Raw genomic sequence first — 26,302 nt, forward strand, 5'->3', positions numbered from 1 at the left:
GGACATCTGTCAGTCCAGGAAATAGTAGGAACGCTGGCGCTAGCAATTCCACTACCATCAGACTATATTTGAATTGAGGATGATTAAATTTAATTAGAATAAATGAGGAAAAATGTAACATTTTTACCCTTCTTTTCTGTAAAACAAAGTGTAGTTGGTAGGAATTCCTCCATCTGATCCTGGTTTCCACCAGCAAGTGAATGTTTCCTTTTCAGGAGAACGACATTTTTCGATCTTAGGCTTTCCCGGGGCTGATTGTCCTAGAGAAAGTCAGATACCAACTAGGGTCATTATTGTGCCCTATACAACTCTTCATACCACTTCTGTCTTCAGCAGTTCTTGATGGGCTATGGGAGACAGAGGAAAGAGCACTCACTTCATTTAGAGTCAGGAGATCTGGGTTTGGACACCTGCCTTTGGTATTTGCTAGCAATGTAACTGTGAGCCCAACCTCTTAGAACAGGGTCCCCAAAGGGCCTGTGGGTAGATTTCATGGCATCTGTGAACTATAGCTATCCCTTCCACATCATGGGGGCTTAAGGCCTTAACACATGGAGAATATTTTGGCCCTCCCTTTGTACCAGAGAAGAAGTCTGAATTTTTGACTTTTTCTTTTGTGGGGTGTTTATAGTACCTTAATAAAAAAAATTGGGGTATTTGGTCATAGGCTGTATGTAGGTAAATGTTAAGGAAAAATACATTTTCTATATTGTCTGCTAGCCTTTGTGTATCATCTGTGGCTTCCACAAAACTCCTATAAATTCCCATTTAATTTCTTATGATCCATTGGGGGACATATTGAAACTGTGATGGGGAAAAATCATAATGTGGAAGGGATAACTCTATATCACAAATTTAAAAAAATACTGTGATATTTCAATATAATTGGTTTCCTTTGTAATCATATATATTTTATTTTATACATTTAAAAACATTATTCTGAGAAGGGGCTTATAGACTTTATCAAGGTGCCAAAGGGGTCCATGACACAAAAAGTTAAGAAACTCTACCTTACAGCTTTACTTTGATTATATGTAAAATGGTGGTAATAGCATCCATCAACCTCACAGGGTGGTTGTGAAAGAGGTGCTTTAAACCTTAAGGTAAATCAAGTTGACTAGCCTTTATTAAGCACTTAACTTCAGGTACTGTGCTAGGCAACTAGAGATATGTTAAAAAAAGAAAAGAGGTAAACAGTCTCACTCTCCTCAAGGAGCTCACAATCTAATGTGTGGTACATATGTATGCATGATCTATATTCTATCAGATTCTACTAAATAGAGACAGTTCCATGAGGGCCACTGCTTCAATGCTATAGATGGAGGGGACTATGGAGCTAATGGGGGGAGTTCTAATGAGCTAATGGGGGGGCTAGAGTTAATATTGAAGGACTCATCTCCAGTCTTGCCAGCTCTAGGGCAGAATGGCTTTCAAACAGCTGGATAGGAATTCCAGGGGTGGAATTATAGCTAGGGCATGGCATTTCCTAAACTGGGGTGATAGTGATGACCTGCAGAGATACTGTAAGGCTCAGTGAATAAATGTAAAACATTGAAAAATGAATAAATGGTGATAAAAATGAAGACATGGTTATATGTCAAAAGGGGGAATGCTCATAAGGAGTTAGGTCATTGAGTGGCAGCATGGGGGCCAAGTAGAAAGAACGCTGGATTAACCTTTAAAGGACTAGGGAGGCTAGTTAAAAGGCTACCACCATTCATAGTGTGCTCATGGGTGATCTGCTTCACATCTCTGGATGCCAGTTTCCTCTTCTGTAAATGAGGATTGTTTAAGTCCCTTGCAGCTCTAATATTCTTTGGTTATACAGAGCACATAAACCCTAAAATCCCCAGAAGCACAAGTGTGATTAATACAATAAAAATTCCTTGGATACTAAGCACCTGTAGATGCTTGACTAATTAATTCCAACTTTCCTTTCCCCAATATTAGTCTGCCCAGCCACTCTATCCCTCCTCCAATACTTACTAATCTCCTTCCAAATAGTTCTGATCTCTTACTTCTTCAGCACTAACTCCCCCCTCTTCAGAACTGTTCCTCTGGTACGTTCTTCTCTTGGTTTTTCCTTTTCCCTTCTACTCTCTTCCCCATGCAGCTTTGTCCCCTTTGTTCTCCTTCCTTTTGGTCCTTCTTTCTGGCCACTTTCTTCAGTTTCTCGCTCCTTTCCTTCCAACTCTCCTTCTACCTCTGTTTTCTGAGTCCCTTGCTTTGCTGACGATTTGCGCTTCTCTTCCATTCTCCATCTGAGCTGAAGATACAGTTAAGTAGAGAAACAGTGGCCTGGGACCTCTGACATTCTTGAGTCACAAAATACCTGAACTGCCCATCACTGAGATCACAAATCCACTGACATATTGAATTATCTTCCTTAGGATTCCAATTCTCCCCTTGAACACAAGTGTTTGAAAATCTGATATCCTTTTGTTTGTCATGGATGATGCAGTTGAGCAACATGGAGCTAATAATTTCAGGAAATGGGAAAACTCTGTAATGATAAATGGCATTCCAAAGAAGCCTATACAAACCAAAACAATTGAACTCTTCCTATATGAAGCATGAAAACCCTATCAGATGGCTGAAGATCCTTGGGACTTCATGATTCCTTAATTCCTTGGTCAAATTCCAGGAATTGATGTGTTTGCAGATTGACCCCATACTCTCTTCATGAGACTTCTGAGTTAAACTGAGAGCTTAGTTTGGGTGGCTGATAATTTGTTGGTTGGGTTACTTCAATGACACATATCCAACTAACTTCACAGGATATACCTTTTACCAAGAAGTGTCCCTTCTGAAGCCTGGATCAGGAAATCGGGGACAGTAATATATTCTCGGCCCTTACCTCAGTATCACAAACTCTCCCTTTTCTGTTGTCTCTCATACTCACCATATTTATACCCTGGCTCAAAAAATGCAATTGGGATTTTATCCTCAAGAAGTCCAGAATCTAAGAGGTACCACACTAAGTGTATGTTTCACAAATTACTAGATTGTTCCAAGTATATACTTGTTCCAAGTACCTCCATTGGGACGTAGTGTGGTATAATAGAAAGGGTCATTCTTTTTCATCCATATATCCCTAGTGTGTATACTAGGTGGTGTACTGGATAGAATGTTGGACTTGGAGTCAGAAGACCTGAGTTTGAATTCTCTTCCAGACACTACTTACTAGATGTATGACCTTGGGTAAGTTGCCTAACCTCTCAGCCTCAGTTATCAGTTATTATCTGTAAAATGAGGATGATATTAGCACATATTGCATAGGGTTGCTAAGATTCAAGTGAGATAATATATGTAAAGAACTTTGCAAATGCTTTAAACCATTAACATTTAAAATACTGTATAAATGCTAGTTTTAGAATCTAACTAAGCCTTCAGGACTTCTTCTCCAGTAGTATATGAGCTCCCCATGGGCAGGGACTTTGTTTTATGTCTTTGCATCCTCAGTGTCTAAAACCATGAACTCTGGACACAGGAGATATTTAATTAATATTCCTTGAATAAATCAATGAATAGCTGAAGGGATACTTCAAAAATCTTCAACTTAGAATCAGAGGATTAGGTTTTGAGTGCTAGGTCTTCCCCTTACTAGCTTGGGATTGTGAGCAAATCATCACATCTCTGAGCTTCAGTTTCCCATCTGTAAAATACACAGTATTACCCAGGTCCAGACTATTGGAAGCAAAAATGCTTTTGAAATGATCTGGTGCTGGAGACAGATGAGCTGTTATTATCATCGTGGCCACCATCATCATGGCTAGATTCATTTTAGAAAAAACCATCTGGCAGTTTTAGTGGACTGTATGTTTACAAGGAATCAACAGTATTACATAGCAGTCAAAAAGGATACTAATTTGGTTTCAGGCTTGTATTACAGAGGTATAGTGTCTTTGAAGAAGGAGGATGCAACAGATAGATAAAACATTTATTATGTACTGAGTGTGTTCCAGGCACCATGCTAAATAATGGGAGTACAAATGTAAGGAAACAAACCAGTCTCTAACTCAAGGAGCTTACATTGTAATGGGGAAATAAAAACTATAAAATAAAGACAGGGGCAGAGTAGAGAAGGGTAAATAGAGAAGACAACTGGCAAGGAGGTGGAGAAGTCTAGAGCAAGTAAAACTGGTTCCTCATTATTTGGGGTCTTTGAATGAAAGTTATGCAGCCACTTGTTGGATGTATTATGTAATGCGCTTTTTTTTCAGTTATTAATTGAATTAGACAACCTTGAGTTCCTTCTCATTTGCCGAATGAGTCCCTGTTGGGCCACATTGGTAGTATTGTGTTCAGTTCCAGGTACCAGAGTTTGGGGTGGGAAAGGGCAGCAGTAAGCTATAATGTGCCCCTAGGAAGGCAGCTAGAATAGTGACTGACCTTAAGATCATGTCACATGAGTTTTGGTTGAAAGAACTGGGGGTATTAAGCCTGGAGAAGAGAAGACTTACAGAGCATATGGTAATTGTCTCCAAGTATTTGAAGGGTTGTCATAGTGAAGAGAATTGCTTTACTTGGTCTCAGAGGGAAGAACTAGGAACAATGTGTACAGATTGCAAAGATGTAAGTTTAACTTTGATGTCAGAAAAAGCTTAACAAAAACTGCCCTGAAGTGGACTGGGCTGCCTCTGAAGATGGTAGAAGTCTTCAAGCAAAATCACTCATTGGGCATGTTGCAGATAGGGTTCTTTTCAGATATGGGTTCAATGACACAGCTACCAAGTTCTTTCCAAATCTCACACTGTGATTCTGTGAATATTAGCTATATTTCTTAAAATTAGATCTCTTATAAAGGAAAAAAAAATATTTGTATAAGCAGACCCTGAAAAATAATCATACAAAATTACCACACATACCATTGACCTTTTGAAAGAAACTTTTTTCCCTAAAAGTAAATAAATAAACTTCTGACAGACAAAATACGAAACATCAAATGAAGTTAACAGAGATATACAAAAGTAGGACAATTTAAAATGTCAAATGCCTATGGATCAGCCTGGCATGGTGGTGCTGTAACCTAGCTATCAGGGAGCTTGGGGCTGGGGGAGCTCTTGCATTCTGAGCTTCAGCACAGAAAGCCATTGGGTGTCTATACTAAGTTTGGCATTAATATGATGAGCCTCCTGGGAGTATGAAGCCACCAGGTTGCATAATGAGGAACTAACTAGCTGAAGTCAGAAACAGAGCAGGTCACAACTTCTGTGTAAATCGGTAGTGGGACCAAGACCATGAGTAGCTCCTTCACTTCCAATGTGGGTGAGATAGGGAGACTTAGTCTTTTAAAAAAAGTGAATACAAAACACAGGATTATAGATTTGGAGTTGTGATGAACCTCAGAGATCGTCTTGGCCAGACACCCCTCGTTTTACAGGTCTGAGGTCCGGAGTAGTGAGATGATTTGCCCGATGTGGTACCGACGGCAGAACCAAGGTTTGAATCCTGGTCCTCTGACTCCGAACCTAGTGCTCTAGGAGGCTGAACTTCTCAGATAATGGGAAAGGTGACTTGTACTCTTTACTATTTCCTCTTCTTTTGCTCTCTGCCTACTGCAGTCCCATTTTTAGTTGGAAAATTCTAAAGCCTCCCTACTGTAAAGCCAAGCACAAGCAGCTTTCCAGAGGACCCCTGCTGTGAACAGCTTTCAAGGTTCTGATTACAGAGTATAGTGAACTCTCTATTTATTTAATAATAAATCAGAGCAAAACATTCACAGAAAATCAAGGTACAACATTCATAATGTTACAACTTGTCACAGAAAATCAAAATAAAGTATTCACCATGTCACAATTCAACAACTTATCACTGAAATGGCCACATAGTTTTCACCAAAGTGGTCACATAGTTTTCAATAAAGTACAATCATCTAGTAACTCAATCATTCGATCATCCTTAAGGAGGCTTGGCTTGCCTCCTTAAGGGTTACAAAGTACAAAAGTCAAAGTTCTCCACCCATTCGATGCAATTAAGTTACAACTTCAACAGTCACTGCTCAGTACCCTCTTAAGGGGTAGTGGAAAATACAAAAGCCATCCACCCCTAGGTCACAAGGAAATTACAATTTCATCAGTCACTACTCAGTCAATTTCATCAGTCACTACTCAGTACCCACAGAGAGGTCTTTTCATCTTGACTTAGGGCAGACTTTAAGTTCCTATGGTTCCTCTTCTGTGGTCCCAGCTCCTGCCCAAATCTAACCAACTGCCACCTGAGTTCAAAGGCAGACAGCTCCCAGCTCCTTGTCCAGTTCTCCATGCAGTTCCTGCTCCACACTGGGGCTCACAGTGTCCAGTCCATCTCAAATCCTTCATGGTCTCTGTTCCTGGGAAGACAAGGCTTAACAAAGCCACAATAACATTTATGCACATTAACAAAGCCACAACAACATTTGTACAAAGTACTGGCCCCACAGTCATGCTTCCTCAGTCTTCTGTAGCTCCAGCTGGCCCTTGGAAGTCTTCAGTACCATAAGCTCTGTTCTCAAAATCATTATCACTTTATCCAGCCTCCTTGTGGCTTGCTCCAAGAAATTCTGTCTCAGTTCTCAATTCTCATCCCTCTTCTTAGTTCTTCTCAATTCTCAGTTCACTCTTCAGTCCAGCAGCAGCTGCCCTGCCTCTATGATGTTTACCCCAGGAAATTCTGACTGCCCAGCTTGTGATCTTCCTTAAATACGGTATAGCTCCTCCCTGTTCAGCCCCTTCCTGTTACATTGGCAACAGGGGATCCTACCTTCTGTTTCTAATTGATGATTAATTTGAAACTAGGTGCTAAATACCTCTTAGCTTTGCAATACAAAGGGGTCTTCAAATTTCATTACTATTACACCTACTTAGTGGATTCTCCCAAATCTGCTTCCCTCTCCCCCACCTACTTTTTACATCTTTGGAGATAAGATCCATAGAGTTTCATTTACAGAAGAAACCAAAGCTCTGAGGTCAGGTATCTACAAGTAGAAAACAGAGTAAAATGCAACCTCTATGGAACAAAAGTACTGTGAGGGGGCAGTCCCCTCCCTTTGCATACCCATGAACATCTTCCCTAGTCTTGGAGATGTGAATGAGGGAGAGAAAGTCAGTGGCTTTTGCAGTGTTTTTGCAGGCTTTTTTCCACTCTATCCCTAAGGGACTTGAATATAGGGCATTATTTAGAGGGTGCTTAAAAGAGGGATAAGCTTGTGTTCCCCTGTAGCACTAGAAACAAGAACATTCAGAACAAGCTTTTTCCTAGGCCACTAGAATAGTGACTGACCTGTGTGTGTGTAAACAAGTGTGTGTGTGTACACAAGTATGTGTATGTATACACAAGTGTGTATATGTCTTCTCTACAATGCTGTTTCTAACCAAGACTATCTTGAATTCTTGAACTGAATCCAAATGTAAGCTATTTAGCTTATTTACAAGGGACCAAAGGCCTAGTACCTTCTTATTCAACCATGGAAAAGAGTTCACACTTAGTAAAGACACAATAGAGCATTAATACTTCCTTAACAAATTAGTACCTATTCTTCAAGAATTGTATCAACTGAGCTGGGGTGAAAATCAACTAGTCCAATGCCCCCTCCCTCCCTCTCTCACCCCAAAATAGATTGGAGATAATTTTTTGAGAAGGGGGTGAGTGAATATCTTAAGATTCAGGAAAGACTTCATGTAAATGGTGGTGCTTAAGATAAACCTTGTAGGAATCTGGTGATTCTAAAAGGTATAAAGGTGCAGTAAGGTCACCCTATGGATAAGGACAGCACACTGGCCAATTTGGTTGGACTGTATAGTAAGAAAGAGAAGGAATGTATATTAAAGCTGGAAAGGTGGATCGGGGACAGTTCGGAAAGGACTTTTAAAAGTCAAAAGCATTTATATTTTATCTGAAGTATTTGGAGAGTTAAGGATTATTTCATTCTTTGTGCTTGTATATCCAGTGCTTAATGAATTGCTGTTTGAGTGTTGATGGATGCATCATAGGAGGTAATAGGGAGCCACTGGATTTTATTGAACAGGGGAACAAGATGATCAGATTTGTGTTTAAAGGCACTTTGTAACTTTGGCAACTGTATGGAGAATGAATTGGAATGGAGAGCACTAGAAGGATGAATAGGTTGTTACATTAGTCCAAGAGAGATCTAATGAGGACTTGAATTAGAATAGCTAGGGCACTGTTGTTGTGTGATCGGACAGAGAGAGGTGCAAGAAGGCAGAAGCGACAAGATTTTGGCAACTGGATATGTTAGGGTTAAGGGAGGGTGAGGAGTCATTCCTCCTCCAATTATTATAACTCGTTGTTTGTACACGCCTTATCTTTTAACACACTCCTCCTTGTTGTCATAGCTGACTCTGGAACAGGGAGGGTTCTCAGTAAGGTGGTTACAGGTGGGACTAGACATGCACTTGGAAGTTCCTTCAAACTATGAAATCATGTGACTCTGATTCTGAGATGGGCTCAGTAACAGACTATTGCCAGAATTCTCAGCTGACACCTTCTAATTGTCTGAAATGGGGATGGGAAACAATACCTAACCCCATCTGCTCATCTACAGCCAGAACAACAGGTCTTGGGAAAGTGAGGCCCAATGAGCTTTATGAAAGGTTGAGGCAACAGCTTTTTGTTGTTACAAGGAAATCTCTTTCTCTTAGCTAAAATATGATCTCATTCCTTGAAAAGAAAGTCTTAGCATCACCAATCCTCTAGGCAGCTGAAGAGAAAATATAGGTTCTGGCAAGAAGGAACTTGACTATGAATCTAATTATTGATTGATTAGACTGAAAGTAATTGGAAGTGGGTAAGGAGATAAGGTACAAATTAATTATTCGAGGTCTTCTGGGGGAAGCTCTCATCTCTCTGTTTCCATGACTTTGCACTTTTACTCTTTTTTTCTTGGCAGTGGAATAAAAGTTGGCAGCAGATCTCCTATGACTGGCAGAGGAGAACCCAGACATAGAGTTCTTTTCTCTTCTCTATCTCTTTCTATTTTCTCTCTCATCTCTCTTCTCCAAGGGAAGTCCACCTGATTGTGTCAAGGTACACTCACTGGGCCTTAAGGGAGTTAATTAAATTCCTTCATATTTTCTGGAATGCTTGAGTATCTAGTATCTTTAAGGTTATTCTGAAGAATTATTTTCTAGGGTGGCTAGATGGTGCAGTGAATAGACCACCGGCCCTGGAGGCAGGGGGACCTGAGTTCAAATCCAGCCTCAGACACTTAACACTTACTAATCATGTGATTTCGGGCAAGTTACTCAACCCCAATTACCCTGCCTTCCACCCTCCAAAAAGCAAAAAAAGAAAGAAAAAGAATTATTTTCTCTATGTAGAGGAGAAATGTTGGATTTGTTTGTTTATCCTGAGCTAGAAATGTCACTGAAAAATCCATGTATCTGTTAGTCCTCATTAAATATCCCTCCCTCATTCTTGAACAACATCTCTTTATATGGTGGGGTTTAGAGGGCTAAGTGTCCTGTTGTCCATTGTTAAAAATATCCAAAAGAGAACATTTGCCTTTAAAAGATGTGATAGAGAAATGTAGCTAGTATTTATAACAAAAGATCTTTAGTTCCTGCTTCTGATCCTCATCTGGCATGATCTGGTCCTTTTCCACCCAGCATGGCATCTTTTGGATACATTTCAGCTTATTATCACTCACTTTCTACAATGTGGTACTCAGGACTTAACACAATACTCCAGATAAACCTGTGCTCAAAGTCTTGACATCCTGTTGGATCTGTTAAATCTTGTTCTTTGCTACCACACCCTTCAAGATTCCAGGGTCCCTTCCACACCATGATGATACCTCAAAGTAGGTAGACCTTTAGATAATAGATATTTAATAGGTTTTTGTGAATTTAATTGAATAGGAGTATAACTGTGGGTAATTCTTAGGTTTTATATAAATCAGATTTGGAAGGGAAAAAGTATGGCTTATATTTCTACTAATACAGTTATACTATTACTATTATTATTTTATTACTAATAATACAAAACTACTAACATGTGAATATTTATGACCAAACTAATAAACTGCCATCATGCCTGGGGGAATAGAGAGGAAGAAGCTGGACAGAAATGATATGACATGGTATTAGCACCAGGGATTGTGTTTATGCATGATCAGTGGAGGAAGGGGAAAGAAAGGGAAGAATCAAAGACAGCACCAACATTTGGTACATGGGAAGCTAGGTGAATGCTGGTGCCACAAAGACAATGAGTTAGATCAGGAGATGAAGTGGGTTCTTGAGGGAAAATGATAAGCTTGGATAGGATACATTAAAATCAAAGTGCTCATAGCACAGCTATGTAAAGATGTCAGTCAGAGATTTAGGTCTGGAAATCAAGAGAGGTCAGGGCTAGAGATATAAATGTTAGAGTCGTCTTGTTGAAAGCCTAGGATAAAATAAGATTGCCAAGTAAATGACTACACACAGAAAAGAGAAGAAAAAATGATGTAACAGTGGGGAAGAACACTATGAAAAGAAATAAATTAGATGAATATGAGAACCTACAAAGAGTCAGAGAAAGAGAAGTTAGATAGGTGATAAGAAAATTAGGAACGGATGGATGGAGGAGAGGGTCCAGGAGAGATGGATGGTTAATGGAGCCAAATGCTGCAGAGAGGTCATGGGGGTGTACAATGGCAAATGTGCACAGGGGATGTGGGTCATAGCATCATAGCAGCTGATGCCTCTGCTGCTGCAGGAACCCAATGTCTTTTCTCTTTTGGTGGAGCCCTCACATTACTCCCCACTGGATACAGCCTCTCTTCTGGATGGGTCCCTCAGCTGTGCTTCTTGGAATTCCTCTACTGAAGGGCAGCCAAAAATGACTGGGGCTAATTCTCCCTTCAATTCACAATTGTCCCTGTGGCTGTTTTCTGCCTTAAAGTTTGCTTTTCTGTATCTGTATCTGTTTTGTTTCCTTCTTTAATGACTCAAACTATTAGTGTGCAGAGCTTGGTAGGCTTTTAGCTTTTAAAGATCTCTGGGGTCATGGCCAATATTTTTTTCATCCAAGCGCTTTCTTTTCAGTCAGAGAACTCCTTCAGGCTTTGTAATGAGACAATAGAAAATGGTATATTGTTAGCACATTGATACCTATGCTATTTGCCCTTTACTTTCTGTGATTAAATCAATTAAAGGGGTTGGGGAGGAATCTCCCCTGATGTACATATCTACTTTATGGATTATTCAGATTCTTCTTTCTTCCCTCTTCTGTTTGCTTTTTAAAAAAGCATTTCATTGATTATTAACACCTCCATAAGAAAACAGAAGTTGTAAAATTCAGAACCACCCAAAGTTTTTTCTTAATGTTGAAGGCGTTTGAAACTAATGGACTTTCTCCCTCTCACCATCTAACTCAAGTGTGGATTTCATTGTGTCTATGCCCAGTTAGCACAGAGAACGGGCTTAGAGAGACAGCTTACATTTTTAGAGCCATCAATAATCCTATGAATTTAGGTAGTTCAAGTATCATCACCTCCATTTTACAGATGAAGAGAGTGAGGATGAGACTGATTAAATAACTTACCTAGAATTCCCTGGTCATCCCACAGTGGAGCCAGATCTCAAACCCTTTGATTCTAAACCCATAGCTCTTTCTCTTCCCATCAATCTGCTTTGTTTTCCATCAGTTAATATGGTACTTCATATTTGTTTAATATTTTGTGGTTTAAAAGGACTTAAACATGCACTATTCTTATAACTCCCTTGTAGGGTAGGTAGGATGGGCATTACTGTCCTCATTTTACAGATGTGGAAACTAAAGCTCAAAGGAGTTAAGGGACATGTCTAAGACCACACAGCTAATGAGTGGCAGACCAGGGTTGGAAACCTAAGTCAACCAACTTCCAATCCAGGCTTTTTTTTACTCTACCACCAATATGAGACTAAAATACATGGATACAACTACAGAATTTACATATGCAAATGAACAAATATCAGTTGCACAATTTCCTTCTAATTTCCTAGCACATAGATGATCCAATAGCAGGGCAAACAGGGTAAATAATTTTAATTCCCACAAACAAGTTCCAAGAGGTCTGTGATGGATTTCAAATCCCTCCTCCCCTCCCTATCCCAGTGGCCCAGGAATAATAGAAAGCAAGGAGGAGCTCTTACTTACCATTCAGGAGGTTGGTATGGAGAGAAAGAAACAAAAGAAAGGCAGTTGCTGATGCCACATTTTCCTTCATGTTTGCTTCCTTCTCTTTTAACAGGAAAGGTATCAGCGATTCACTGAAAGAGAGGGCAACAGGCAGCTCTGGGTAAGGGAAAAGACTAGCCAGTCACAGGGACCCCCTTCCTGCATGGGTTTGTACCTGAATCTTGCTCCCTGCTTGAAGTGAATGACAAAAGGAGAGGACAGGAATGTAAAAGAATGTACCATGGTCAGCTGTCTGGGCTGTGGGGCATGGACTTCAAGGCATGTGGGAAGTCTGGCCACCAGAGGTCACCAGAAGACAATATACAGGGCCCTAGTTAGCAGCATGAGAAGCAGGTTTTTGGTGCGGTCACCCTCCTGGCTCTTTATGCTTTGTCCCTTTGGGAAGCCCTGCATAGCCTTTAAAGCCCTTTGGTGACAAGTTCTGTCCAAGTGCCTGACTATGGGGGCGGGGGTGGCCCCCATCTGACTGTAACTTTGGTTGGAACAGACCAAACAAGACAAAAAATATTTCTAAGTTTTTACTATGTGCCAGGGTGATGAGCCATACTCTATTATTAGCAGCATAGGTGGGATCCATCAGAAAGGCTGGGGCCTGGGCCTGGCCTCATTCAACCTCTGTGTAGGCATTGGGCCGCTGATTCTGGATTCAAGCGGAAGTACAAGGAGCCATAAAGGGACCCTCCTCCTACTGTACATGGGACAGTTAGCAAAGAACCTGCATGAGCCTCCCTCCACGTTTATTTTATTCTTCTCTAACATCTTGGTCTTAGATGCCCATCACTATAGGCCTGGCTCAGATCTGTGGGACTCAGTGTTAAGTCAAATTTTAAACTTTCAGGATTTGAATTTTTGTATTTGGTATTTGTATTTTGAATTTTTGTATTTGGTATACAATTCCTAATGCTTCTAAAATTTTTTCTAAGGGGGGAAACTTTCCAAAACTTTTATTTAAAAAAAAGTTTTAAAATTTATTTTAAACTTAAATACAAAATAAGAAAAGAAAAAAAGCATTGCCATGTACACAGCAGAACGTGGGAAGAGTCAATGTAAAGCGATATATTTCCATTTCAAGAAAACCTATATAATAAGTACTATACATTGTTTTCAAAGCTGTCCGGCTTTTCTTTGCTTCCTTGTAGGTTTTCTTTTGTTCTCTGCTGTGACTTTTTACTTTGTTTTTTCCCCTCCCCTTCCACTCCTTCCCCAAGAAGATTACAATTTAGTGCAAAGATAGATATCTACCTTTGCCCTTAATTGTGTGTATGTATGTATATACACATTTGCATATAATTTGTACATATGTATATAATTGCACATATACATGTATACATACATGTACACACATACATGTGCACAGATATCTATAAACATACCCATATATATAAATATATACTCATACACATATATGTAAGAAATAAGCACTATGCTTATTTCCACTTGTCATCTGTTTCTCTGAAGGTGGATAGCATCTTCCTTTGAAAGTCCAAGTCTTTCCATGTTTTTCTAAATCAACCAGCTCATCATTTCCTATACCATAGGAATTCCAACCCAATCACATTTTATCTGAGAGATTGTCTATGAAAGTTTTTTCTCAATTTTTTGCATTCCTTCTATTCTTGGCTATATAGGTTTTATTTATACAAGAAAATTTTAATTTAAAATAATCAAACATCCATGTTACACTTCAACAATGCTTCTTTTAATATGCTTTTAGGTCTGATATTACTGAATCTGCTTCCTTTACATCTTTTTTCCCCCTGGTTTCTTTGAAGTTCATGACCTTTTTTTTCTTCCAACTGAACTTTGTTATTATTTTTTCTAACTCAGTAAGAGAATTTTTAGTAATTTAACTGGGATTGCATTACATAAATTAGTCAGGTAAAATTGTCATTTTTTATCGTATTAGCTTTACCTACCCATGAACAATAAATATTACTTCAATAATTTAGATCTAACTTTAATTGTATAAAAAGTGTTTCATATTTATATTTGTATAGTTCCTGTGTCTGTTTTGGCAGATATACTCTCAGGCATTTTTACTGTCTAGTTATTTTAAATGTTCTAAAACAATATTGAATAATACGACTGACACATAGTATAGTTTCCCTATTTTTCTCTTTTGATTAAATCCATTTTAGCTTTAACTTTGTCTTAGATCATGACTACTACCCCTGCTTTTTTTTAATGTAATAAATTCTACTCCTGACCTTTATTTTATATTTGTGTATATCTTTTATTTTTGTAACATTTTCTGAAAGGAATATATTGTTGAATTCTAATTTTTAATGTGCTATAAGGTTCCATTTTGGGGGTAAATTCAACCCATCTAAGCTATAATTACTTGTTGTATATTTTACTTCTTCCTATTTTCTGTACTATCCTTCTTACTCTATTCGTTTCCCTCCTCACTCCTCTGCTTTACTTCTACCCACTACCTTGCCCTCCAATTCTTTAGTCTATCACCCCTCCAAGAATCCCTCCCTTATCCTCTACCCCCACCCTATCCACATGACCTCTTGTTTCTTTTTGAATTTAGAAGACTTTTATACCCTTCTAGATATATATGTTGTTTCTTCTTTAATCCATTGCTGGTGAGAGTAAGGTTTCAGCACTATCCACCCCCCCCACTTGCTTCTTCTGTATCAGTTTTTCTTTTTTTGCCTCTTTTGCATGAGATAATTGCTCCTTTTATCTCTCTTTACAGTTTTAGCTTTTTTTTATGAATCACTCCATCATACTCAGATTAGACCAAGCCTTTCTTTCAAACTACCCAAATAAAAATGACAGTCATAGAAGAATTGATGTTTTCATATACAAGAAGCAAATGATTTGACCTTATTGAGTCGCTTATAATTGGCACTTAATGTTTACTTTATATTTTGATCTTCTAGGTAGAATTTTTCCCTAAGTTCTGCTGTTTTTGTCACAAATACCTGAAAGTCTTTCAATTCATTAAATGTCCATTTTTTTTTTTGCCATTTGGAGGGCAATTTGGGGTTAAGTAACTTGCCCAAGGTTACACAGCTAGTATTTTTGTGTGGGTGTTAAGTGTCTCAGGCTGGAACCGAACTCCAGTCCTCCCGACTCCAGAGCCAGCACTTTACTCACTGCGCCACCTAGCCTCCCCTAAATGTCCATTTTTTAAAAAAAAATTCAGGATTATACTTACCTTTGCTGGGTAAGTTATCCTTAGTCATAACCTCAGCTCTTTTACTCTATGAACCATAGCATTCCAAGACCTATAGTTCTTCAACATAGTAGCTGCTTTGTCTTGTGTAATCCTCATTGTAACTCCATGTATTTAAATTGTTTATTTGGTCGCTTTCAATATTTTCTCCTTGACTTGAGAGCTCTGAAATATGATATTCCTGTAAGGCTATGATATTCTATAAGTTTTCTTCCTTGGTTTACTTTCAGGTGATCGATGTATTTTTTCTATTTCTGCTTTGCCTTCTTGTTCTAGAACTTCAAGGTAATTTTCCTCCATAATTTTTTGTAATATTATAACAAGATTATTTTTTAATCATAATTTTCAGGCAATTTGATTATTATTATTATATTATTTCTTCTCTATCTGCTCTCCAGATCAGTTGTTTTTCTGATGAGATGTTTCACATTCTCTTCCATTTTTTTGTTATTTTGATTTTCTTTTATTATTTCTTTGGGTTTTAGAATGCTATTAGCTTCCATTTGTCCAATCCTAGGTTTCAAGGAATTACTTTCTTCCTTAAGTTTTTGATTCTCTATTTCAAGCTGGTAGACTTTCTTTTCATAATTTTCTTGAATTACTCTTTTTTTTTTCTAGTTTTTCCTCAATCTCTATAATTTGATGTTTAAAGTCCTTTTTAAGTTCTTCCAAGGACTCTTTTTTGTGTTTGGGATCATTTGACATTTCTCATTGAAAAAGGAGTGTTTTTTTTTTAGCTCCATTATCTTCCTCTGAATATGAACCCAGATCTTTTCTATCCCCTTAGTTGTTATCTATGGTTGGGTTTTCCCCCTTACTTGCTCTTTTTTTGTTTTGTTTTGCTTTTAGTACCTATTAGTTTGATCAAATTCTAGTCCCAAGGTATGGGGAATAATGCCCCAAGCCTTAGGTCTTTTTTTACTGTTATTTTCTGAGGTCTGTCTCAGGGCTGAACCTTGGGCTCTCCTCTCCACTCCTAAACCATTCTAGAGCCCTCAGTCATACTATGTCCAACAAATGATCTCACTCCATTCAGTCCCTGGTGGCTACAACCTACAGTTATCCTTTCTTCCCTGGAACTGAAACCAGGGACTCTGCCCTCCCACAAATGCCTACAGTCAGTTGGGTCTCTGCCCCTTGCTACTGCACCCACTGGGTATATGCTAGCTCCTTCCCCACCTCCCCCTCCCCCCACCACAGTGGCAGCCCAGCCATGTATTTCTGATCTGCACAGCAGTGCTTGACAATCTCCTGACAGTGGAAGATCCTTCAGTCTTCTCCTATCAGCTGTCAGATCCCCACACTGTCTGTGGGATGAAAGTGTCTAAGGTTGAGGTTGCATTTCAACCCTAGCTGCCCTGGGCTGGTTGTTTCTTGATTCCTCAGAGCCGACCTAGAGTTGTTTGCACTTGACACAGGCCTGCCCGCTGCCCCTGGAGGTCAGATGTTTCCTGCAGCCTTCTTAGGTTGTCTGAGGAGAAAAGTTGCTTCACCCTGACTTTTGTTTATTTCCACTGCTCCCCATTGCTTTTCTGTGGTGGAAATTTGGAGAGCCAAAAGTTTTCTGACCTACTCTGACATCTTCCCAGAATCTTCTCCTCTCCAAAAGCCTTACTTGAAAAAAGATTCATTAATCTTGCTGGACTTATAACGGTTCAAAACGAACAACTTGGTGAACTGTTAATTCTCAGAAACATAACTTAAATTTCCCTTAAATCAAGAAACTAATAATAATAATAATGATGATGATGATGATGATTGTGATGATAAGCCATGGATTTTAAAGTCAAGGAAGTAACTCTAGGGGCAAGACTGCCCAATGTGCAACATTGGAAAAGGCTTAAATATTATGTGATGTGCTATTAAAATACCCATTATACTTTGCACATGCCTATTGACCAGGCAGGGTGATGGTATCTATGTACCTGCTGGACAGGAAACAGATAGGAACATTCAGAAGGTTTTGCCTACCCAGGATAGCTGCCTCACTTAAATCTGATTCACTCGCAAGTCTTAACGTTACCTTCCCATGTCATGGTCCTCTTTGAGAATGAAGGACAAACAACAATTGGCTGATGCACTTACAGGGTAAGGGATGAGTTGCTTTCTCTATTGTTTCTCCTTCTCACCCATCCTATTCTTTTGAGTTACACCAACCTGTGGCTTGAGACCATAGCTGAGACAGACTAGCATTATACTACTTTGCTTTCAGCTGTAAATCTTTCTCTCTCTCTAAGATAGTACTGTTGTTTTTAAGTTAAGAGAATATCCCTAGTGGCATTGCAGATAGAGTGCTGGACTCAGAGTCAGGAAGACTTGAATACGAATACTGCCTGAGACACTTACTAGCTGGGTGACATCTATAGCCGCCTGTCAGACATCTGAAACTGAACATGTCCAAAACTGAACTCATTGTCTTTCTTCCCAAACTACCCCCTCCATCTGAAATTCCCTATTACTGCCAAGGGCATCGCCATCCTCCCAGTCACCCAAGATCACGCCCTTGAATTCTCACTATCCACCCCCACCTGCATCCAATTTATTGTCAAGTCCCATCAATCTTATCTCTGTAATATTTCTTGCATGTGTCATGTTCTCTCCCCTGACACTGCCACCATCCTGATGTGGGACCTCATCTTCTCATACCTAAACTATTGCAATAGCTTGCTGGTTGGTCTCCCTGCCTCAGCTCTCTTTCCCCATGCCAGTCTATCTTCCACTCAATAGTCAAAATAATGTTCTTAAAGCATAGTTCTAACCATGTCACTCTCTAATTTATAAGTTCCAGTGGTTCCCTCTAACTTCTAGGATAAAAGGACAAAAAAAATCATTCATGTCCTTAAGGAGCTCATATGCTATTGTCCATGTTTATACATACATACATATATAAGTATGTGTGTATATGTATATATGTATGTATGTATACAAAATATATCTACTTTCGGTATGAGGTATGAAGGGATTGATTTGTGTAGAATAATGGTTTTTCTTTTTTCTTACCCTAAACTTCCATTATTCTTATATTCTAAACATTAAAAAATGTTTTAGTAACCCAATATGGATCTGCCCTCCCTAAGTCTTGAACACATTCATATTTCCTCCCTGTACCTTCTCTTGGAACAACAAGTTCCGTTAGCTGACAACCCATTCACATAGGACACGCTGTTCTTACTTTCATTCATTTGTCCTAAAACTGCCTCTTCAGAGTTTCAAAGGAGGCCTTCTAGTTCTGATGTGCCAAAATGTTTTGTGAATAAGTCCATATTTATCCTTTCTTTATTTGCCATTATTTTATGAACTCTGATCTTAAATCTATCTTTTTTCAGCTACATTTTTTCCAGATGGAATAAAGAACCCTCATTTTCTCAGCTCCTTTCTTTATGTATTCTGTTCTCATCAGTGTCTTCATTCATTCATTCAACAAGCATTTATTAAAGTACCCACTCTGTTATTGAGCTCTGTATGATATTGGGGATATACACACATATACATGCATGCATACATGCATGCATACATACACACATACAAATATATAAAAGACTGTGACTTCAAGAAGCTTACATTTTATAGTTATAGTCTCAATCCAGGCAACTCTGTAACAATACATATATGTACATATCATTCACTTGTACGTACATGCATACATGCACACATATGTACACAGACATATTCCAAACTTCTTAACTCTACTTCTGCATCTCCAACTGTTTTCTGGATACCTGTACTTTCATGTCTTAGCAACAAAACATGTTTATTTATGACCATGGGTATTTGTGAAAGAAAACCTCTTTGCTTTCTTAAGGCAAACTTTATTCTTTCTTAACCATTCACTGGGGTCACATTTGTCAATTTTTCATTCAGAAATTGTTCAGTAAATCTTTCCAATCTTATTGATTTCAGATGTCCTTTGTTGGGAAATACCTGGATATTCCCAAAGGGAAACTATTCTTCATCATCATCATCAATCATAACATTTATATAGAACTTTGAGTTTTGTAAAAACACTTTACGTACACTCTGTCATATTATGTCAGTTTTTCAGATGAGAAATCTGGAGCTCCAAGAAATTAAACAATTTCTTCATTGTCACGCATCTAGTGTTAGAAGCTAACTTTGAAATAAGGCTTCCTGACTCCAAATCTAGCATTCTGGCTTGTTATGCCACACTTTTTTTGATAGTATCCATCACCAAGACAAAGAAAGTTGGTTCTGGAAGGAACTTTGAGGATCATCCAGTCCAACCCTTCATTTTACAAATGAGGAAACTGAGACCCAGAGCCAGAGTATTGTAGTAACTTGCCCAAGTTTAGTAATAGAAATGAGCGTAGAGATGAGTCTACAAGCTGGTCTCCTGACACTCAATCAAGTGTGGTTTCCTTGCTTCTCCACAATTTTATTATCCCATTAGTGGTTGGCTGGCTAATCATATCACATATGGGCTGTGTTATGTAACTATGAAAATCATGGCCAGTGGTCAAGAGAATGGACGTCAGACTCTGTCTCCTCCCACATTGAGTCACTAAATGAAAATTTATGGAGAAATACAAGGTCCATTGGCTTCTAAACTCATTAGAATGACTGGTAGTACAATCTTACTCTCTTACTGGTGCTTCTTAAGCAAAGGTTTTCTTGGTCAATGTACCCCGCCCCCTCCCCCCCAAGCCTTTTTATTTAAGTTTTTGTATAGTGACTCAACATGGGAGGAGATAAAATATTTCTTAAATAAAGGTACCCTGTATCTTTCCAGAGTTCTAGTCATAGTGTTATAAAACCATTTTTTTTTAAAGAAAGGAATGCTTCTGACCATGAACATTTGCCCTCCACTTTTAGATAGCAAGTTGCTGCTATATACTACCTTTCTGGTGATTAATGGATTACTAGGCCTTTGGAAGACTTGAGCTACCATTACTAGTCACTCTATTTTTTTTCAGACTCCTGAAGTAGTTTAAATATAATGGAAAGGACAACATACTTGGAGTTGGGTTTCCCAACTGAGTTTGAATCTGCCACTTCCTAGGACTTTAGGCAAGTAATTTTAATCCTGTGTGCTTTGGCTTCATCTGAAAAAGAGTGATAATTACACTTGTACTACCTATGTCACAAAGATGTGGTGGAAGAAGTATCTTGTAAACTTTCAATTGCCATAGATATGTGAGTTATAACCTTTTTTTTTGCTTGTTTGCTGCTTGGGTCACACAACATCATTCACTTATCATATCATCTTTTCAGTATCTTTTTGCCTAGGGTGGCTTACTTCCTCTCAGATCCGAAGAACCTTGGGGTTGAAATGGCTCTCAAAGGCCTCCTAACAATCCATATCAGGATTGTTTTTGAGAGTCTTGGTTTCTCACCGAGGCTGGAAGTGCAGCAGACATCGATGGGCCCAATCTCAATCCTGATTGGCATGGAAACTTTAACTTGGTTTGTTTTTCCAGCACCAAGGTCAGTTTGCTCCTCCATAGACAGCCTGATGACCCTCTGATCTCAGGAACTCGCCATATTGGTACCAGATTTACCATAGACATCCAGTAGGCTTTAATTGTACTCTAGCTGAAAACTCCCATACTCAAGTGATCCATCTCACCTTCTCTAGTAGCAGGGATTATGGGCATGTACCACCATAAACAAGAATCTCCTATACTACATGGTCCCCAAATAGTCACCCAGTCTTTGCTTGGAAACCTCCATCGAGGGGGAACATAATAGCTTTTGAAAGCCCATTATACTTTTGTATAACTTGGATTGTTAGGGAACTTTCTGTCTCTCTGACGCCAAGTAGAACAAGCCTAATCCTACTTTTGCATGATAGCTCTTCACCTTGAAGATATATACTATATGTCTTTTAAGACTTCTCTTTTCAAGGTTAACTCTAACTAGGTCCTCATGCAGTTCTCACATGGCATGATCTCAAGGCTATCCTCACTGCCTTCCTATATAGTCTTTCTCCAATTTGTTAATGTTCATACTAAAACACTGCATCCAGAACCAGACATGATGCTTGAGATGTGCTTTGACCAAGGCAGATTACAGAGCACAGTGGGGCAGGAACATCCCTAGTCCTGGACACTATTCCTGCCTTTCTGAAGCTTAAGATTGCATTAGCTATTATGTCTCACTGTTGACTCAATATTGAGTTTGTAGTCTACTAAAGCCAATAAATCTTTTCCAGATAAACTGCTGCCTAGTCATGCTTCCCTGCATCTTGCTAGCCTTGGAACCAAACTTTCTCTGGTCTGCACACACTATGAATCAGCTGCTGTCTCACCCTCTAACTTCCCTCACTACCGGGGCCTTCTCATCCGGGAACATGCATTATTCCCCACTGCCTCCTCACTCTGGAACATCCCTCTGCTGTGCTGGCCTCCTCCTCCCTTTGGTAAATTACTCCTGGGCCCTCCATTTTGGGGACGGGCCCAGGCCAGGTAATCTTTGTTCTCCTCTTGACTCTGTTTCTGACTTCCCAGACTTCAACACCATGTCCCTGTGTGTGATACCTTCTTCTTCCCTCCCTCTCACCATTAGCTTTTCAGCTCCTTTTTGTGTGTATTAGATTATGAGCTCCTTGAGGGCAGGGACTGACTTTTGCCTCTTTTTGTGCTTAGCCCAGTGCCTGGCAATAGATAACACTTAATAGAGTATTGATTCAAGATGTTGTCTTCTCCTACTAGAAGAGAGAGCAGGAACTGGCTCTTTTTATTTGTATTTATATCCCTAGTGCTTAGCCCAGTACATTTCTGTTGTTGTTCAGTTGTTTCAGTCATGTTTTACTCTTTGTGACCTTATCTGGGGTTTTCTTGGCAAAGACACTGGAGTGGTTTGCCATTTCCTTCTCCAGCTCATTTTACAGATGAGGAAACTGAGACAATGGGGTTAAGTGACCTATCCAGGGTCATATGGTTAGTAAGTGTCTGAAGCTGGGTTTGAATTCAGGAAGATGAATCCACTGTGCCACCCAGCTGCCCTGTCTAGTACATAGCAAACAATTAACAAATGCTTAACGCCTTGCCTTGGACTGAACTCACTCTGACCCTGTATGTGTGGCCTGCACATGGGTACTATTGTGAAAACAAGTTATAATATATGACATCTTGCCATTGTTCTTGCCTGGGGTGTCTCATTGGAGATAGTGTGGAATAGTGAAAAGAGCACTGATTCTGGAATTGGGGACATAGGGATAAACTCCTTTCTGAAGTTTCTTCATTTTGTAACACTTCATTTCTCTGGATTTCAGTTTCTTTGTCTATAAAACGCGGAGTTTGAGCTAGATGTCTTCCAAGATGCCTCCCAGCCCCAAGTCTGTGGTCCTGTGGTTGCAGACAGTGGAGTGCCTGGGGTCTGGGGATGTCTGAGGCTCTCCTCATTCTGTCTTCCCATCCCTTACTTATACCTGTATCCATGTCCTGGAGCCAGTCAAGTTTCACCTTTATTGTCCTATGGCAATTCTTAGGGACACTGAGCCCTCTATTTATCCTAACTGTGATACGAAAAGACCTTTTTCATTTCAGTCCAAGACAAAATAAGACAGAAAAATATACAAAAGCATAGAAATGAATCAGCCTCTTCACTTATCTCTATTCTCACAAAACCTTCAGGATTTTGGCCATTTAGTCTAGTTGCACTCTTTATAGGAATCTGGCAAAAAAAAATACTCCCAACAAATGGTCAGTCAATTCCCTCCTGAAGACCCCTGGTGACAGGTAAGCCACTACCAACTGAGGCAGCTCATTCCAGTTCTGAACAGCTCTAGCTATTAGGAATTATTCCTTTATATTGAACAGAATGTTTCTTTCTGCAACATTCATCCATACCATCAAGTTCTGCTCTCTAGGTCCAAACAGTCCAATTCCTATTTTCCAAACAATATTCTTTCAAATAGTTGAATACATGAAATATTTTATCACCCCATTTCTCCCTTCTCCCCCCTCCCCGGCTTTAATTCAGGCTAAGAATCTTTTTTTTTTTTCAACTAACAGGTCTATAGAACTTTGTGGTTTGCAAAGTATCTTCAGAGTGTAAGATGGCACTAAGAATTTTGGAACAGCCTGTATGTTATCTGACGGCACAGTCTCTTGCCCTGTCACAATCCTCATCTTTGGACATGCTCCAGCTTATAATATTATTATTTCTAAAAGGCAGAGCGCAGTCAGAACACAATATTTCAATGGTCTTAGTAAAGTACAGTCTGGCTATTGCATCCTTCATCCATGACACTAGGTCTTTCAATTCAATCCAGGTTTTTTTTGCTTCTACTTTTTGACTGCCATGTCACCCTACTGATCCATGAAGAGTTTAAAGTTGCTGAAACTCCCCAATTGTTTTCAGACTACTCTTGTCTGGCCACATTTCCGTAATTTGTACTTGTGAAGGGGATTAAAAAAAAACGTATGTAGAACTTATATTTTTGCTTATTAAATTTGATCCCATTAGATTTGGCTCACAATTCTAGTCAATTCAGATTTTTCTCTCTATGTTAGCTAATTTCTTATAGCTTCATGTCATCTGCACATTGGATGTACATGGCCATCTATGTCTGCAGTCAGACATAATCCGTGTACCAGAGACCTCTTATACGATGGACCAGAATCCACCTTGGGGGCCCCTCTCTCCTGTTAATAATCATCATGCTCATACCCCTCAGCAGTCTCCACCAGGAATAGCAGAAACTGGCTCATGCCCGTAGCTCCAACGTATTGTTGTTGTTCACTAGTTTCAGCTGTATCCAACTCTTTGTGACTCCTTTGGGGATTTTCTTGGCAAAGGTACTGGAGTAGTTTGGTATTTCCTTGTCCAGTTTATTTTACAGATGAGGAAACTGAGACAAACAGGGTTAAGTGACTTGCCTAGGGTCACACAGCTAGTAAGTATCTGAGGCCAGATTTGAACTCTGGAAGATGAGTCTTCCTGACTCCAAGACCAACACTCTATGCACTATGGCACCATCTAGATTCAATACAGCTTTACAAATACTTCAGTTCCAATACAAATACGTATTTTAACAAAGGAATTAAACATAGAACAACAAGTCCTTCCCTCAGATGGGTCTTTGTGGTCCTTGCAATCAATAGCAGCTCCCTTGTGCTGGTCCACATCTCTCAGAACATTCAGGGGCAGGATCCTTACTCCAGTCTGGGTCTGGTCTCACTCTCACACTCTCTTGGCAAAGCTTTTTATCTCTTAGCATGTTACTGGCAGTAAACTCCCTGTTCCCTCCTTTGTGGTCCCAGACCTTCCCCTCCCCCACTCCTAAACCCTACTTTCTCTTGAAGCTTCTACTCTGCTGTTTGGACCAATGTCTTTAAGCTATCTCTTCATCTCATGCAAAGGCGAGGGTGAGGGGAAGGAAGGCATGGCTCAAGTTCTCTAGCATAATATACCTGTTATATAAGCCAAGGATAAACTATTAAGCACTACAGAGTAAAGGACAGATCTCTGGGGAGATCCACTAGAGACCATCCTTCCAGGTGATGACCTGTTAAACACTGACTACTCTTAAGGGTCCAAAAAGTTCCAAATCCTGCTAACTGTACTCTCATTATCTTGATCTTGCCCATTAGATTAGTAAAAGAAATTCTGTCAAAAGCTCTGCTGAAATCTGAGCACTCTGTACCTAGCACCCCCTTGATGTGGCTGTCTAGCAATACTGGGGGTGAGGCTGGGTCAGAGAAAATGAGTTTAGTTGAGCATTACTTATTCTTGCTGTTCTTTCTCTTAATTATCACTGCTTTCCCTTCTAAATGCTCACAGAATACTTCTTTAATAATATGCTCTATATCAAAGGGATGCCCATCCATATTAAAGGGATGCTCATCAGTTGGGGAATGGCTAAACAAGCTGGGGTATATAATTGTAATGGAATATTATTGTACTATAAGAAATGACAAGCAGGATGGTTTAGAAAAACATGGAAAAGTTTACATGAACTGATGCAGAGCAAAGTGAGAAGAACCAGGAGAACATTGTACATAGGAACAGCAATATTGTTCAACAAAGAATTGTAAATGAGTTAGCTATTCTCAGCAATACAATGATCCAGGACAACCTGAAAGGACTAATGATGAAACATTTTATCTTCCCCCAGAGAAAGAACTGATATTGATTGAATATAGACTGAAGCATGCTATTTTCACTTTTTAAATTATTTTTCCTTTTATTCAAGTCTTCCTGTATGACTAATATAGAAATCTTTTACATAATTGCACTTGTATAACTTATATCTGATTGCTTACCAGTTCAGAGAAGTGGGGGGAGGGAGGGATAAAATTTGGAACTCAAAATACAAATATTAAAAGTTAAAAAAAAAGGTTCTAGAATTTTGCCAGGAATCAATGTCAAACTCAACCAGCCCCCATACTTTGTAACCTCTCCCTTTTCTCCCCCTTCCCCTGCAGCCCTCCATCTCTCTGGAAAATGCAGACATCTTTGTCTTTTTCCAGTCTTGTGACACTTGTCCTATTCTCTGAGTTCATTCAAAGATCACTATCAGTAGTTCATTAAATATTTTCCAGTTTGGTATTCCAACACATAGCTTGTTTTTCACTGGTAACTTTGAACTCAACTAAGTACTTTCTTAAAATTTTCTCACTTACACTAAATTTCAATTGCCTATTGAGACAAAGGAGTTGAAAACCAAGGAGTTGAAATCTTGATTCTCTAAGTCAATTTTTCTATTTTTAGATTCAATTGCTTCCATATTAAGCCTTGACCTCATAATTCAGGGGTGTCATAGAGTGTTTCCCCCCTACTTTTCTAATGTATATATCAGAGAAGTTGTAAAAAATCAAATTAGATTACGCATGTAAAGGGCTTTGCAAATGTGAAAGCATTAAAGATAGACTTATTATTATTATATTATGGTTATCTGTGTTTATATCTTAGCCTTTACTTGACTCTGAGTTCTGTGTGTGGCCAAAGACTATGCCTACTTTAAACTTTTCTTTTCCCTTGCACCTAGCACAG

General features: G+C 39.2%; 1 protein-coding gene across 5 annotated transcripts in view; it reads right to left on the reverse strand.

Annotated features, from left to right (window-relative positions):
- The window catches only part of PRLR (prolactin receptor), a 213,176-nt gene that overhangs the window by 22,925 nt on the left and 163,949 nt on the right, over window positions 1-26,302 (reverse strand). For 3 of the 5 annotated variants that reach the window (XM_069096123.1, XM_069096122.1, XM_069096124.1), the window contains 2 exons: window positions 12,118-12,230; window positions 128-260 (listed from right to left, as the gene is read on the reverse strand). In XM_069096123.1, coding sequence (XP_068952224.1) covers window positions 128-260; window positions 12,118-12,187 — 203 coding nt within the window. In that variant the 5' untranslated portion in view covers window positions 12,188-12,230. Of the gene's footprint in view, window positions 1-127; window positions 348-12,117; window positions 12,233-26,302 lie in introns of those variants that run through there. The other 2 variants (XM_069096126.1, XM_069096125.1) reach the window with 2 other exon arrangements.

Source organism: Petaurus breviceps, unplaced genomic scaffold, assembly GCF_028583685.1.
Source record: "Petaurus breviceps papuanus isolate PSGF00001 unplaced genomic scaffold, PetGlider_PUasm1.0 229, whole genome shotgun sequence".
Lineage (NCBI taxonomy): Eukaryota > Metazoa > Chordata > Mammalia > Diprotodontia > Petauridae > Petaurus > Petaurus breviceps.